At 67.3% G+C, this 17,196-nt stretch overlaps 1 protein-coding gene across 1 annotated transcript; it reads right to left on the bottom strand.

Annotated features, from left to right (window-relative positions):
* Positions 1 to 814: 814 nt before the first annotated feature.
* On the bottom strand, positions 815 to 15,601 carry MAP3K12 (mitogen-activated protein kinase kinase kinase 12). The gene is given in 15 exon segments (XM_068410439.1): positions 815 to 933; positions 2,012 to 2,047; positions 2,049 to 2,262; positions 3,578 to 3,648; positions 4,198 to 4,642; positions 5,861 to 5,998; positions 6,801 to 6,917; positions 7,538 to 7,647; positions 8,951 to 9,059; positions 10,322 to 10,480; positions 10,902 to 11,060; positions 11,922 to 12,113; positions 14,036 to 14,219; positions 15,261 to 15,357; positions 15,359 to 15,601. Coding segments are annotated over 15 exon segments (2,367 nt in total). The 3' UTR covers positions 815 to 840.
* Positions 15,602 to 17,196: the final 1,595 nt, after the last annotated feature.

Here is a 17,196-nt window from a genome sequence, read left to right as displayed (position 1 = left end):
TCCATCCCCTCGAGGGTCCTCTGCCTCACCCAGTGCTCCCAGTTCTACCAGTAAAGGACTGGGACCATAGAGGGGGGGCTCAGCCCCTTGTATGTGCCCCCCCGCCTTGGGGTTTGGGGTCCTTCTAGGGGGGTTTGGGGTCATTCTAGGCTGGATAAATCAGTCCTTGGTGCTCCAAATTGGGGGGGTTTAGTGTTCCAGATGGTTTTTGGGGGGTTTCTCCCCTCCCAGTGCCCTACAAACTGGTTTTTAATGGAAACCAGTATCCCAACTGGTGGTATAATAGAAACCAGTACAGCCCCCCCCCCACCCCAAAATCCCCCTCTGGGACCTTCCTTGGCTTCACAGGGGCAAGGGGTGAGAGCAATCCCCCCCCAGTTCCACCCACTCCAGTGTCCTCTGTCACACCCAGTGCTCCCAGTTCCACCAGTAAAGAAGGAGTGGGACTATGGGGGGGGGAGTGGGACTATGGGGGGGGGCTCAGCCCCTTATATGTGCCCCCTCCCCCTTATATGTGCCCCCCCTTATATGCCCCCACCCCCTTATATGTGCCCCCCCTTATATGCTGCCCCCCACATTATCCCCTGCCCTGTCTAGGGGAGACAACTCCTCTGGGGTGGGGGCTATTACAGTAGGACCTACATAAACACAGACACCTTCTACCCCTATTCTACCCCCCCCAACCCCAAAATACCCCCCCAGTGCCCCCCCCCAGGCCCACAGACAGCAAGTAGAGAGCGATAGATATTTATATAAATATTTGGGGCTGTACAAGTGTGTGTGGGGGGGGGTGAGGGGGGGGTGTGCAGGGGGCTGGAGGGGGGGGGGACACGACACAGGTCACAGGCCGGGGGGGGCCGTGGGCCGGGGGGGCCCCTCGCCGCTGCCTGAGTGATCCAGCTCCGCGCTGTCGCAGTCCGAGTCCTCGGAGACCTGGGGGGGGGACACATAACGGGGGGGGTAAAGACCCTCAGAGCCTCCCCCCGCCCCACAGCGGGGCTTGGGGGGGGGTGGGGACACCGTGAGGACCCCCCCCCCTCCTGCTGTGGTAGCTGGGCCTGGGGACCCCCCTCCCCATGGCCCCTGATCCTGGGGGGACCCCCCCACGTGGTACCTGCACCCCATGGAGGACCCCTCCCCATAGTGCTTGTTCCTGGGTGGGGGGGGCCTGGGGACCCCCTTCCCCTTGCTAACCCCGTCCTGGGGGGGCTCAGGCTACCCCCACCCCATGGCACCCACCCCTGGGGGACCCCCTTCCCCTTGCTGACCCTGTCCTGGGGGACCTTAGGGACCCCCCTCCCCCAGTACCACCCCTGGGAGACCCTGGGGACCCCCACCCCATGGCACCCACCCCTGAGGGACCCCCTTCCCCTTGCCAACCCTGCCCTGGGGGACCTTAGGGACCCCCACCCCATGGCACCCAGCCCTGAGAGCCCTGGGGACCCCCTTCCCTTTGCTACTCCAGTCATGGGTGGGATTAGGGGACCCCTACTCCCTAATACCCACCCCTGGGGGACTCTAGGGACCCCCACCCCATAGCACCCATCCCTGGGGGACCCCCTTTCCCCTTGCTGACCCTGTCCTGGGGGATCCTTGGGACCCCCACCCCATGGCACCCACCACTGAGGGACCCTAGGGACCCCCACCCCATGGCACCCAGCCTGAGGGGACCCCCTTCCCCTTGCTGACCCTGTCCTGGGGGACCTTAGGGACCCCCACCCCATGGCACCTATCCCTGGGGGACCCCCTTCCCCTTGTTAACCCTGTCCTGGGGGGCCCTAGGGACCCCCACCCCATGGCACCCACCCCTGGGGCACCCCCCTTCCCCTTGCTGACCCTGTCCTGGGGCACCTTAGGGACCCCCATCCCCCAGTACCACCCCTTTGGGGCCCCCCCACCCTATTGCTACCCATCCTTGGGCGCACCCCTTCCTATGGTGTCACCCATCCCTGGGGTGGGGGGAGGCCTGTGGGTGCTCCCTGACACCCACCCCTGGGTGGGGGCCCCTCACCTTGGGGCTGAGCCCCCCGTGGCGGCGGCCGGGCCCCTCGGGGGGGGGGGGCGTCCAGGGGGATCTCGGAGCCCTGGGACAGCAGGTCCTCGGAGCGGTCGTCGGGGCGCTCGTCCGTGTTGGTGCTGCCCACGTCGGGGGTGGCACTGTGCGAGGGCTCGCTCGTGTGCCCCTCGTCCCCGTCCCCGTCCGAGAAGTTCTCCGAGCTGAAGGTCGACAGCGACTGGCGCTTGCTCATGCCCGGGGGCCACCTGGGCGGGGGGGGGACACAGTGAGGACCCCCCCCATGGCTGGGCACCCACAGATGGCCCTGTACCCATGCCAGGGGTCAGAGCACCCACAGACCCCCTCCCTTGCACCCACAGACCCCCCTCTGCACCCATGCCAGGGGTCTGGGCACCCACAGATGCCCCTGCACCCATCCCAGGGGTCTGGGCACCCACAGACCCCCCCCGCACCCATCCCAGGGGTCCTAGAACCCACAGTTTCCCCCCTGCACCCATCCCAGGGGTCTGGGCACCCACAGACCCCCCCCTGCACCCATGCCAGGTGTCCGGGCACCCACAGGTGCCCCTGCACCCATGCCAGGGGTCCTAGAACCCACAGACACCCCCTGCACCCACAGACCCCCCCACCCTGCACTCATCCCAGGGGTCTGGGCACTCACAGACACCCCCCTGCACCCATCCCAGGGGTCCAGGCACCCACAGACCCCCCTGCACCCATGCCAGGGGTCTGGGCACCCACAGATGCCCCTGCACCCATCCCAGGGGTCCTAGAACGCACAGACCCCCCCCTGCACCCATCCCAGGGGTCCTAGAACCCACAGACCCCCCCCTGCACCCATGCCAGGGGGCTGGGCACCCACAGATGCCCCTGCACCCATCCCAGGGGTCCAGGCACCCACAGACCCCTCTGCACCCATGCCAGGGGTCTGGGCACCCACAGACCCCCCTGCACCCATGCCAGGGGTCTGGGCACCCACAGACCCCCCTGCACCCATGCCAGGGGTCTGGGCACCCACAGATGCCCCTGCACCCATCCCAGGGGTCCTAGAACGCACAGATCCCCCCCTGCACCCATCCCAGGGGTCCAGGCACCCACAGACCCCCCCCTGCACCCATCCCAGGGATCTGGACATCCACAGACCCCCCCTGCACCCATCCCAGGGGTCTGGGCACCCACAGACCCCCCCCTGCACCCATGCCAGGGGTCCGGGCACCTACAGACCCCTCTGCACCCATGCCAGGGGTCTGGGCACCCACAGACCCCCCCTGCACCCATCCCAGGGGTCTGGGCACCCACAGACCCCCCCCCTGCACCCATGCCAGGCGTCCTAGAACGCACAGACCCCCCCCCGCACCCATCCCAGGGGTCAGGGTACCCACAGACCCCCCCCTGCACCCACCCCAGGGGTCCGGGCACCCACAGACCCCTCTGCACCCATGCCAGGGGTCTGGGCACCCACAGACCCCCCCCCTTTCACCCATCCTGGGTGTCCGAGCACCCATGGACCCCCGGAATGGACCCAGACATCTGGGGTGGGGGGGGGATGTGGGCACCCACCTCTGCCGCAGCGGCAGCTCCACCTCACTGTCCACCTCACCCTCCTCCTCCTCCGACGAGACCCCCCGCTTCTGGGGGGGGCACAAGAAGGCGGGGGGGGCGCTGGGGTCCTCCCGCTGCCCCTCGGGAGGCACCCAGGGGACCTGACCCCCCCCCCTCTACCCCCCCAGGAGGGACCCAGGGGTCCTGATACCCCCTCTACCCCCACAGGAAGCACCCAGGGGTCCTGACCCCCCCGATGGACCCAGGGGTCCTGGCCACCCCCCCCCCCCCCCCACCCCGAGATGCACCCAAGGGTCCTGACCCCCCTCCTCAGGCGGGACCCCCCCCCAAACCCCTCCCCAGAAGGGCTCCATCCCCCTCCCCACTACTGGGATGAACTGGGGGGGTCCTGTCTTGTCCCCCCCCCCCAGAAAAGAGACCCAGGGGTCCTGACACCCCCCCCTACCCCCCCAGGAGTGACCCAGGGGTCCTGACCCCCCCCAGATGGACCCAAGGGTCCTGACCCCCCCCCAAACCCCTCCCCAGAAGGGCTCCATCCCTCTCCCCACTACTGGGATGAACTGGGGGGGTCCTGTCGTGTGTCCCCCCGCCCCCAGAAAAGGGCACCCCGCTCTCACCTGCCCGCGGGTGACGGCCGCCCGGTACAGCAGGGCCGCGGGGGTGAGGTGCTGCCCACCCCCGCCTTTGCCCCCCCGCCCGGCCCCGCTCTCCCGCTCGGGCTCGGGGGGTGGCGGCGGGGGGGACCCTTGGGTGCCCGTCGCCCCCCCGGGTCCCGCGTCGGGCGCTGCAGCCGGGGGGGCACCCGCAGCCTCCAAGGTGCCCCCGAGGATGTCAGGGCCGGTGGTGGTAGCCACCGGGGGGGGTCCGGGTAGCCCCCGGGGGGGTCCAGGCTCAGGACCCGGGTCCCCGCAGCCCCCCCGGGGTCCCGCTTTGCGGTGGCGCCCCTTGGCCCGGCGGCTGCGCCCCGGGGAGGGGGGGCCCTTGGGGCACCCGGGCAGGGCCACCTGCGCCATGGCCGCGTCCAGCTTGGGCAGCAGCACCTCGGGCTTCAGCAGGTCGGGGCTGGGGGGGGGACACACACACGGGGGGGTCCCAGGTGGGTGGGACCCCCCAGAACACCCCCCACCCACCCAGGAGGGACCCCCATGGCCGGACCCCCCCCCCCAAAAGGACACCCCCCCCCTCCAAGGGACAGCCCCAGACCCCAAATGTCTGCACCCCCCAGACCCCCCCCCCAAGGACCCCAGGCATCACCCCCAGACCCCCAGAAAGATCCCCAAACATCTGCACCCCCAGGACCCCCCCCCCAAATGTCCCCAGGCATCTGGATCCCCAGACCCCAAACATCTGGACCCCCAGAACCCCCCCCAAAGGACCCCAAACATCTGCACCCCCCCAGGACCCCCTCCCAAATGTCCCCAAACATCTGGACCCCCCAGACCCCCCCCAAGGTCCCCAGATATCACCCCCAGGACCCCCCCCAAATGTCCCCAAACATCTGGACCCCCAGGACCCCCCCAAAGGACACCAGACATCACCCCCAGACCCCCCCAAAGGACCCCAAACATCTGCACCCCCCCAGAACCTCTCCCCACCCCAAAGGTCCCCAGGCTCCCAAGCCCCCAGTCCACCCCCCCCGCAAAGGATCCCAAACATCTGGACCCCCAGGACCCCCCCCCAAATGTCCCCAGGCATCGGGACCCCCAGAGTCCCCCCACCCCAAAGGGCCCCAGGCATCGGGACCCCCAGAACCCCTCCCAAGGTCCCCAGACATCACCCTCAGGACCCCGCTCAAGTGTCCCCAGACATCTGCACCCCCAGGACCCCCCCCAGAAGGACCCCAATTATCTGCACCCCCAGGACCCCCCCCCCAATGTCCCCAGGCATCGGGACCCCCAGAACCCCCCCCAAGGTCCCCAGACATCACCCTCAGGACCCCCCCCCCCAAGTGTCCCCAGACATCTGCACCCCCAGGCTCCCCCCCAAATGTCCCCAGGCATCTGGACCCCCAGAGTCCCTCCACCCCAAAGGCCCCCCGGCACCCAAACCCCCCAGAACCCCCCCAACCCTGAGGGACCCACACACCCACGTCCCCAGACCCCCCCACCATGAGAGACCCAAATCCCTACCCCCACCACCCCAAATCCCCCAGGGCTACAACCCCCCAGCCCCTCCTGCCACCCCACAGCACCCAGGGTCCCCGTGTCCCCATCCAGGGTCCCCATGTCCCCCCTCAGGGTCCCCGTGTCCCCCCCCAGGGCCCCGGGGGTCCCAGCTCACCGCTTGCCGTGGGGCGAGAGCTTCTGGGGGACGTTGCGTTTCTTGATGAGGGTCTCGACAGCGTTGCCGTGCAGGAGCCCCCGCGGCGCCCGCGGCTTGAAGAGCCCGGGGTAACGCTTCTCCAGCGCCTGCTCCCGCCTGCATGGGGCCACGGGTGGGCACCCACCCCCGGGGACGCGGAGCGGGGTGGGGTGTGGGGTGGCTGTGGCCTTGGGGTGGTGGGTAAGGGCTGGCCATGGGCTCAGGGTAGCCCATAGGGTGGGTAGAGGGTTGGCCATGGCCATGGGGTGGATACAGGGTTGGCTGTGGCCATAAGGTGGCTATAGGGTTGGCCATGGTCATAGGGTGGCCATGGGGTGGATATAGAGCTGGCCATGGCCATGGGGTGGCCATGAGGTGGCTATAGGGTTGGCCATGGCCATGGGGTGGGTACAGGGTTGGCCATGGTCATAGGGTGGATACAGGGTTGGCAGTGGCCATGAGGTGGCCATGGGGTGGATATAGAGCTGGCTGTGGCCATGGGGTGGCCATGAGATGGCTATAGGGTTGGCCATGGTCATGGGGTGGATATAGGGTTGGCTGTGGCCATGGGGTGGATATAGGGTTGGCCATGGCCATGGGATGGGTAGAGGGTTGGCCATGGCCATAGGGTGGTCATGGGGTGGATACAGGGTTGGCTGTGGCCATGAGGTGTCTATAGGGTTGGCCATGGGCCATAGGGTGGCTGTAGGGTTGGCCATGGCCATGAGGTGGACATAGGGTTGGCCATGGCCATGGGTTGGCCATGAGATGGCTATAGGGTTGGCCATGGTCATGGGGTGGCCCTGGGGTGGATCTAGAGTTGGCCTTGGCCATGGGTTGGGTATAGGGGTGCTGCTGGATGCTGGTGGGTACTGGTGGGTGCTGGGGGTGCTGGTGGGTGCTGGGTGCCCCCTCTCACCTGAGCAGCTCCTTCTCCTTGAGCTCCAGCTGCAGCATGAGGGCGCTGAGCTCCATGTACAGGTTGTTGGCGCGCTCCAGCTTGCGCTCGTAGTGCTCCCGGATGTCCAGCGCGTGCCTGGCGTGGGGCGCGGGGAGTGGGCACCCCATGGCACCCCACAGCGCCCCATGGCACCCCAAGGTACCCCACAGCACCCCACGGCACCCCAAGGTACCCCACAGCACCCCACGGTGCCCCATAGCACCCCCACGGCACCCATGGCACCCCATGGCACCCCACGGCACCCCTGGCACCCCACGGCATCCCACATCACCCCATGGCACCCCACAGCATCCCAGAGCACCCCAAGGCACACCACAGCACCTACAGCACCCCACAGCACCCCACATCACCCCACGATACCCCATGGAACCCCACAGCACCCCGTAGCACCGCACAGCACCCCATGGCACCCCATGGCACCCCGCGGCACCCCACGGCACCCACAGCGCCCCATGGCACCCTAAAGCACTCCGCAGCACCCCACGGCCCCCCATGGCACCCACAGCACCCCACGGCACCCCACGGCACCCCACAGCACCCACCACGCACAACGACAGCCACCCACCAGCCCTCCCTGCACCCTGCCACCCCCCCGCCCCTGCTCCCCCCACCATGTCCCTGAGGTCCCAGTGTCCCCAGTTGTCCCCAGTTGTCCCCAGTTGTCCCCAGTGTCCCCAGCACCCCCCGGGCCCCACCGCAGCTCCTCGCGCCGCCGGTGGATGAGCTCCTCCTCCAGCCGGTGCAGACACGTCCCCTCCGACTTGATCTTCTCGAAGTGCAGCTTCACCTCCTCCCGCCACTCGGCCTGCGGCACGTGGGCTACTGCGGCCACTGGCCACTGGCCGCTGGCTACCGGCTACCGCGGGCACCAGCCACTGGCTACCATGGGTACTGGGCACCCCAGGCACTGGCTACCACAGGCACTGGCTACCGCAGGCACAGGCCACTGGCTACTGTGGGCACTGGCTACGGTGAGCAATGGCCACTGCCTACCGCGGGCACCAGCCACTGGCTACCACAGGCACCAGCTACCATGGGCACCGGCCACTGGCTACCATGGGCACTGGCTACTGTGGGCACCGGGCATCCCAGACACCAGTTACTGCAGGCAATGGGTACCACAGGCATGGGACACCCTGGGCGCTGGCTACTGTGGGCACTGGGCAACCTGGCCACTGGCTACCATGGGCACTGGGCATGCTGGGCACTGGCTGGCATAGTCACTGGGCACCCTGGGCACTGGTTACCATGGGCACTGGGTACCCTGGGCAGCAGCTACTGCAGGCTCCTGGGTGCTGGGGGTCCTGCAGGTCCCAGAGTGCTGGGGGTCCTGGGTGATGGGCATCCTGGGGGGTCCCTGGGTGCTGGGGGTCCTGGGGTGCTGGGAGTCCCAGGGCACTGGGGGGGGGGTCTCGGGGTGCTGGGGTAACCCAGGAGCCCCAGTGTGCTGGGGGTCCCAGGGTGCTGGTGTCCTGGGTGCTGGGTATCCTGTGGGGTCCCTGGGTGCTGGAGGTCCCTGGGTGCTGGGGTCTCAGGGTGCCGGGAGTCCTGGGGTGCTGGGGTCCCTGGGTGCTGGGGGGTCTCAGGGTGCTGGGGTGTCCCAGGAGCCCTGGGGTGCTGGAGGTCCCTGGGTGCCGGGGGTCCCAGGGTACAAGGGTCTCTGGGTGCTGGGGGTCCCGGGGCACTGGGGGGGGTCTCGGGGTGCTGGGGTATCCCAGGACCCCTGGGGTCTTGGGGTCCTGGGTGCTGGGTATCCTGTGGGGTCCCTGGGTGCTGGGGTCTCAGGGTGCCGGGAGTCCTGGGGTGCTGGGGGGGTCTCTGGGTGCCAGGGGTCCCAGGGTCTCTGGGTGCTGGGGGTCCTGGGTGCTGGGGGGGTCTCTGGGTGCCAGGGGTCCCACAGTGCTGGGGGTCCCAGGGTCTCCGGGTGCCGGGGGTCCCAGGGTGCTGTGGTCTCTGGGTGCCGGGGGTCCTGGGTGCGGGGGGGGTCTCGGGGTGCTGGGGTGTCCCAGGATCTCTGGGTGTGGGGGTCCTGGGGTCTCTGGGTGCTGGGGGTCCCAGGGTGCAGGGTCTGTGGGTGCCAGGGGTCCTGGGTGCCAGGCGGGGGGTACCTGGGACTTGAAGTAGGTCTCCTGGGGGGTGGAGAGGACGTCGGCCGAGGCGATGTCGAGGTGCAGCAGGATCTGGCGGAAGGACGGGCGGTGCCGGGGTTTGCTGTTCCTGGGGGGTGGCACGGCGTGGGCGGGGGTGGGTGGGTGCTGGGTGGGTGCTGGGGGGCGCTGGGGGGTGCTGGGGGGCACTGGGGAGGTGCTGAGGCTCTTTGGGCCCATGGGCACAGAAGGGTGCCCAGGACACAGGAGGTGCCCCAAGGACGGGGGTGTGTAGGGTGCAGCCTGGCATGGGGTGAGCCCTGCCCAGGGTGGGGGCACCCCAGGGTGGGGGGTCCCTATGGCCAGGGGTCCCCAACCCCCCTCCCTGCACTGCCCACAGTGGGGTGCCAATGGCAGGTCCCTCATGGTGGGCCCTACGGCAGGGTGTCCCCATGGTGGTGTCCTCCATGGGATGAGTCTACCATGGGATGGGTGCCCGTGGGGTGTCCCCACGGTGGGGTGTCCCCATGGTGGGGTGTCCCCATAGCATGGTGTCCCCATGGTAGGGTGTCCCCATGGTGGAGTGGCTCCATGGTGGGGGGTTCCCAGGTGGGGTGTCCCCACGGCGTGGCCCCATGGTGAGGTGTCCCCATGGTAGGGTGTCCCCACAGTGGTGTGTCCCCATAGCATGGTGTCCCCATGGCGTGGTGTCCCCATGGCGGGGTGTCCCCAGATGGGTGTCCCCATGGCATGTCCCCCATGGTGGGGTGTCCCCATGGCAGGATGTCCCTAAGGTGTGTCCCCATGGTGCATCCCCAAGGTGGGGTGTCTCTACGGTGTGTCCCCATGGCATGTCCCCATGGCGTGTGTCCATGGTGGGGTGTCCATGGTGGGGTGTCCCCATGGCAGGTGTCCCCAGCTGGGTGTCCATGGTGGGGTGTCCCCAGGGGGGTGTCCCCATGGCGTGGTATCCCCATGGCAAGGTGTCCCCAGATGGGTGTCCCCATGGTGTGTCCCCAAGGTGGCATGTCCCCATGGCAGGGTGTCCCTACGGTGTGTCCCCATGGCAGGTGTCCCCAGCTGGGTGTCCATGGTGGGGTGTCCCCAGGGGGGTGTCCCCATGGCGTGGTATCCCCATGGCAAGGTGTCCCCAGATGGGTGTCCCCATGGTGTGTCCCCAAGGTGGCATGTCCCCATGGCAGGGTGTCCCTACGGTGTGTCCCCATGGAGTGTGTCCATGGTGGGGTGTCCCCAGACGGGTGTCCCCAGGGCGGTGTCCCCAGATGGGTGTCCCCAGACGGGTGTCCCCAGGGGGATGTCCCCAAGGGGGTGTCCCCCGTTGGGTGTCCCCAGTTGGGTGTCCCCAGGGGGTGTCCCCGCGGGCGCCCTCACCAGCACTGGCGCAGCAGCACCTTGAAGCCGTCGGGGCAGCCCGTGGGCACGGGCAGGTGGAGGCTGTTGCTGCCCACGCCCCAGATGATGGCCGAGGAGTCCACGTCCTTGTAGGGGATCTCACCCGTCAGCAGCTCCCACAGCACCACCCCGAAGGACCTGGGGACACCCACGGCCACTGTCACCCACGGCCACCGTCACCCACCGCCGGGCCACCCCCGGTGTCCTCCCGCTGTCCCCTCCTCCCCAATGCCCTGCCCTGGTGTCCCCTCCCTGCCTCTGCCCACGCTGGTGGCCCCCATGTCCCCTGCCCCTCCCGTGGTCCCTGATGTCCCCCATCCCTGTCACTGCAATGTCCCTCCCAGTATCTCCAGTGTCCCCATCTCTGGTCCCCCCCAGTGTCCCTGAGGCTCGTGTCCCCCAGTGTCCCTGTTCCTATTGTCCCCAATACCTCCGGTGCCCCCACAGTGCCCCCCCAAAGCCCCCCGTGGTGCTGTGCCCCCAGTGCCACCACAGCTCCCTGGTGGAGGTCCCCATGTCCCCAATGTCCCCGATGTCCCCAAGGTCCCCGAGTCCTCACCAGATGTCCACCTTCTCGGAGACGGGCTCATTGCGGATGACCTCGGGTGCCATCCAGGCCACGGTGCCCGCGAAGGACATCTTGGTGCTCTTGTCAATGAGCTCCTTGGAGGTGCCGAAGTCCGAGATCTTCACCACGTCGTCGTAGGTGATGAGCATGCTGGGGGGCACCCGCTCAGTGCCACGCCAGTGCCACGCCGGTGACACGGGCACAGCACCGCCATGGGCATGCAACCGCTACAAGCGTGGCCAGGTCATGGGCATGCCACCACCATGGGCACAACGTCATCGTGGACATGGCACCACCACAGCACTAACGTGGACATGGCACCACCATGGGCATGGCACCATCATGGGCACAGCACCATCATGGGTAGGGCACCACCATGGGCATGGCACCATCATGGGCATGGCACCACCATGGGCATGGCATAATCATGGGCACGGCACCACCATGGTCATGGCACCACCATGGTCATGGCACCATCATAGGCATGGCACCGTCATGGGCACAGCACCACCATGGTCATGGCACCATCATGGGCACGGCACCACCATGGTCATGCAACTGCCATGATCATGGTCCCGTTGTGGGCACACCAACACCATGGGCATGGCACCGCCACGGGCACAATGTCGTCGTGGACATGGCACCACCACAGAACTAACGTGGACATGGCACCACCATGGGCATGGCACCATCATGGGCACGGCACCATCATGGGCATGGCACCTTCGTGGGCATGCAACTGCCATGATCATGGTCCCATTGTGGGCACACCAACACCACGGGCACGGCACCACCATGGTCACGTCACCACCACACACGTGTCACCACCATGGACATGACACCACCATGGGCATGCAGCCACCGCGGACAAGGCACCACCACAGGCATGGCAGCGCCACGATCATGCACCCGCCACACGCACGTCCCCACCACGGGCACGGCACCATCGCGGGCACGGCCACCACCTGGGGCACCCACCCCAGCACCCATGGGTGCCCCGTCCCCGCTCACTTGGGCGACTTGAGGTCGCGGTGGATGATCTTGTGGAGGTGCAGGTAGTTCATGCCGCCGGCGATGCCCATGGACCAGTCGACGAGCAGGGAGGGGGTGACCTTGCGCCCGGCGCGCAGCACCTCGTAGAGCTGCCCCTGGGCGCAGAACTCCATGATGATGCAGTAGCAGGGTGCCTGGGTGCACACCCCCCTGCGGGCACAGCGGCACCCTCAGCACCCGCTGCCTGGCCAGCACCCAGCACCACCAGGCACCCAACTTCTCCAGGACAACCAACTTCTGCAGGGCACCCAACTGCTCCAGGGCTCCCAGCTGCTCCAGGGCACCCAACTTCTCCAGGACACCCAAGTTCTCCAGGGCACCCAACTTCTGCCGGGCACCCAACTTCTCCCAGGCACCCAACTTCTCCAGGGCACCCAAGTGCTCCAGGGCTCCCAGCTGCTCCAGGGCACCCAACTTCTCCAGGACACCCAAGTTCTCCAGGGCACCCAACTTCTGCCGGGCACCCAACTTCTCCCAGGCACCCAACTTCTCCAGGGCACCCAACTTTTCTAGGACACCCAACTTCTCCAGGGTACCCAAGTTCTCCCGGACACCCAACTTCTCTAGGACACCCAACTTCTCCAGGGCACCCAACTTTTCTAGGGCACCCAACTTCTCCCGGACACCCAACTCCTCCAGGGCACCCAACAACTTTTCTAGGGCACCCAAGTACTCCAGGGCACCCAACTTTTCCAGGGCACCCAAGTTCTCCCGGGCACCCAAATTTCCAGGGCATCCAAGTTCTCCAGAGCACCCAACTTCTCCAGGACACCCAACTTCTCCAGGGCACCCAACTTCTCTAGGACACCCAACTTCTCCCAGGCACCCAACTTCTCCAGGGCACCCAAGTTCTCCAGGACACCCAACTTCTCCAGGGCACCCAACTTCTCCAGAGCACCCAAGTTCTCCAGGGCACCCAACTTTTCTAGGGCACCCAACTTCTCCAGGACACCCAACTTCTCCAAGACACCCATCTGCACTCAGGTCCCTGTCAGCACCCATCAGTGCTGGGGCACCCATCTGCACCCAAGCCCTCCCGTCAGCACTAGGAGGACCCACCTGCACCCATGGGCACCCCTCTGCACCCAGTAGCACTGGGATACTGGGGCACCCATCTGAACTGGGGCACTCATCAGTGCCAGAGCACCCACATCGCCCTGCCCTGAGACCTGTCCTGTGTGCGGCCACCCCCTGTGCCACACGTGGGACGTGCCAGTGTCCCATGTCCATGCCATGTCAGTGCCCCGTGTCCATGCCATGTCCCACCCACCCAGCTCCATGCCATGCTGGTGTTCCCCATGCCCATGCCATGGTGGTGCCCCATGCCCTTGTCATGTTCATGACCTGTGCTCCTGGCGTGTCCATGCCGTGTCCATGCCCATGCCCATGCTGTGACCATGCCATGACGTGTCCATGTCCTCTGCCCACGGTGTTCCCCATGCCCCATGCCCATGGTTGGCCGTGTCCATGCATCATGCTGTGTTCATGCCCGTGTCCATGCCCATGTCTACGACGTGTCCGTACCCTGTGCCCATGGTGTCCTCCACGCCCCACGCCCACGTCCATGCCGTGGCCATGACCTGGGCTATGTTCATGCCCAGGCTCATGCCATGTCCATGCCTCCATCCTTCATGCCCATGGCACGTCCAGGTCTATGCCCCGTGCCCATGGCACACCCACGCCCCACACCACGTCCATGCCCCTTCTGTGTCCATGATGTTCTCCATGCCCATGGCTTGCCCATGCCATGTCCATGTCCCATGCCCAGCCTGTGTCCATGCCCCATGCCATGCCCATGCTGTGTCCATTGCGTTCTCCATGCCCATGGTGTTCTCCATGACCATGGCTTGCCCATGCCATGTCCACACCCCATGCCCAGCCTGTGTCCATGCCCCATGCCCCATGCCATGCCCATGCCTTGTGCCCATGGCATTCCCCATGACCATGGCTTGTCCGTGCTTCATCCACACTCCATGACCATGCCATGCCCATGCTCCAAGCCATGCCCATGGTGCCCCCACGCCATGCCCGTGCCCCATGCCCACGCCGGTGCCAGCAGCACCCCCGCTCACTTGAAGGTGATGATGTTGGGGTGCTTGAGCTTGCGCAGGTGCTTGATGTCGGTCTCCTTGAGGTCCCGCACCTTCTTCACGGCCACCTCCTCGCCGTGGAAGCGGCCCAGGAAGACGGCGCCCTGCGCCCCGCTGCCCACCCACTGCAGGTCCAGGATCTCCTCGAAGGGCACCTCCCAGGGGTCTGCGGGCACCCACACACGTGGCACCCCCAAACCTGCACCCTCACACCCATGGGACCCCCACATGGGCACCCTGGTGCACCCACACCCATGGGACTCCCACATGGGCACCCTGGCTCACCCACACACATGGGACACCCACATGGGCACCCTGGTGCCCCCACGCCCATGCAGCAGCCCCCCCTTGGCACACCCACCCAGCCCTTCTGCTCCCACCCCACCCCATTGCACCCTCTGCACCCCTGCACCCCACTCCCAGCCCCATAGCACCCTCCTTTCCCCCCTTGCACCCTCCTTTGCCTCCTTGCACCCTCCCAGCCCCACAGCACCCTCCTTTTCCCCCATGGCACCCTCCTTCCCCCCATAGCACCCTCCTCTGCCCCACAGCACCCTCCCAGCCCCACAGCACCCTCCTTTACCCCATAGCACCCTCCCAGCCCCACAGCACCCTCCTTTGCCCCATGGCACCCTCCTTTGCCCCATGGCACACTCCCAGCCCCACAGCACCCTCCTTTAACCCATAGCACCCTCCTTTGCCCCACAGCACCCTCCTTTGCCCCATGGCACCCTCCTTTCCCCCATGGCACACTCCTTTCCCCCACAGCACCCTCCTTTACCCCACAGCACCCTCCTTTGCCCTGTAGCACCCTCCTTTCCCACCTTGCACCCTCCCAGCCCCATAGCACCCTCCTTCCCAACCTTGCACCCTCCTTTGCCCCATGGCACCCTCCCAGCCCCCCAGCACCCTCCCAGCCCTATAGCACCCTCCTTTCCCCCGCAGCACCCTCCCAGCCCCACAGCACCCTCTCAGCCCCACAGCACCCTCCTTTGCCCCCTTGCACCCTTCCTGACCCCTTGCACCCTCCCAGCCCCACAGCCCCCTCCTTTCCCCGTAGCACCCTCCTTTCCCCCCTTGCACCCTCCCGGTCCTGTACCACCCTCCCAGCCCCACAGCACCCTCCTTTGCCCCACAGCACCCTCCTTTGCCCCACGGCACCCTCCCAGCCCCCCAGCACCCACTTTTCCCCCCCCCCAGCACCCACCTTCCTGCGGGTGCTTGTGCTCGGCCGCGTAGGCTTTGCCGATCATGGTCCAGACGGGCCGGAGGCACCCAAAGAGCCCCTCGAGGAACCCCCCCCCCCGCCTGGCACCGCAGGTGGGCACCCTCCAGGGGCCCCGCACCCTCGGGGCCGGGGGGCTCGGGGTGCCCGCGGGGGGGTCCCCGGCGGGGCCAGGCCTCGGCGGGGGCGGTGGGTGCCGGGGGGGCGGCGGGCAGCACCCCGCGCAGGACGCACTGGGTGGGGGTGAGCTCCTGCTCGGGGGTCCCGTCCGAGGGCAGCGCCAGCGAGGGCGACGGGGTGCGGGTGTCGTGCAGGCAGGCCATGGCGGGGGGGCCCGGCCTGGGGAGGGGGGGTCAGGGGTGTCAGGGGGCACCCACGGCACCCACCGGCACCACATGGGCGCCCACCGGTACCCCATGGGCACACACCGGCACCCCATGGGCACCCATGGGCACCCACCGGCACCCCACTGCACCCAATTGCACCCAATTGCACCCATGGGCACCCACCGGCACCCCATGGGCACCCACTGGTACCCCACTGCACCCAATTGCACCCAATTGCACCCATGGGCACCCACTGGCACCACATGGGTACCCACTGGCACCACATGGCACCCACCGGCACCCCATGGAACCCACCGGCACCCCATGGGCACCCATGGCACCCCATTGCACCCATGGGCACCCACCAGGACCCCATGGGCACCCACTGACACCCCATGGCACCCAATTGCACCCATGGGCACCCACTGGCACCACATGGGTACCCACTGGCACCACATGGCACCCACCGGCACCCACCGGCACCCCATGGAACCCAAAGGCACCCCATGGGCACCCACTGACACCCCATTGCGCCCATGGGCATCCCATTGCACCCATGGGCACCCACTGGCACCCATGGGCACCCCACTTCACCCATGGGCACCCCATTGCACCCATGGGTACCCCACTGTCACCCACTGGCACCCACCAGCACCCCATGGGCACCCACCGGTACCCCATTGCGCCCAGTTGCACCCACGGCACCCACCGGCAGCCCATGGGCACCCATGGGCACTCACTGGCACCCCATTGCACCCGTGGGCATCCCATTGCACCCCATTGCACCCACCGGCACCCCATGGCATCCAATTGCACCCATGGGCATCCACTGGCACCCACCTGCACCCCATTGTGTCCATGGGCACCCACCGGCACCCCACGGCACCCACCAGCACCCCATTGCACCCATGGGCACCCACTGGCACCCACCTGCATCCCATGGCACCCATGGGCACCCCATTGCATCCATGGGCACCCACCAGCACCCCATTGCACCCCATTGCACCCGTGTGCACCTACTGGCACCCCATGGGCACCCACCAGCACCCACCTGCACCCCATTGTGCCCTTGGGCACACACTAGCACCCACTGGCACCCATGGGCACCACACTGCACCCGTGGGCACCCACGGGCACCCCACTGTGCCCACAGGCACCCCATTGCACCCATGTGTGTGACCCCACACGTGTGTGCACCCCTTTACACGCGTGTGCCCCCTCTGGCACCTCCCTTGCACCCACGGGTGCAGCTCCACGTGTGTACCCTGCCTTGCACACACGCGCACCCCCTTACACGCGTGTGCACCACCTTGCACCCACGTGTGCAGGAGTGTGCAAGGGTGTACACACGCATGTGCGAGCACAGGGCAGCGTGCAGGGGCGTGCAAGGGCGTGCACAAGCACGTGTGAGCACACGTGAGCACATGGTAGCATGCATGAGCACACGTGAGCGTGCAAGGGTGTGCACACACATGTGCGAGCACACGGCAGCGTGCAAGAGCACGCAGGAGTGTGCAAGAGCACGCACGAACACACGTGATTGTACACGGGTGTCCACAAGCGTGCAGGCCCGTGCACAAGTGCGTGCGAGC

The sequence above is a fragment of the Nyctibius grandis genome, chromosome 11 (genome assembly GCF_013368605.1).
Source record: "Nyctibius grandis isolate bNycGra1 chromosome 11, bNycGra1.pri, whole genome shotgun sequence".
Lineage (NCBI taxonomy): Eukaryota > Metazoa > Chordata > Aves > Nyctibiiformes > Nyctibiidae > Nyctibius > Nyctibius grandis.
Note: the sequence above shows the minus strand (reverse complement) of the source record. Positions and strands in the feature narration are given on the sequence as shown.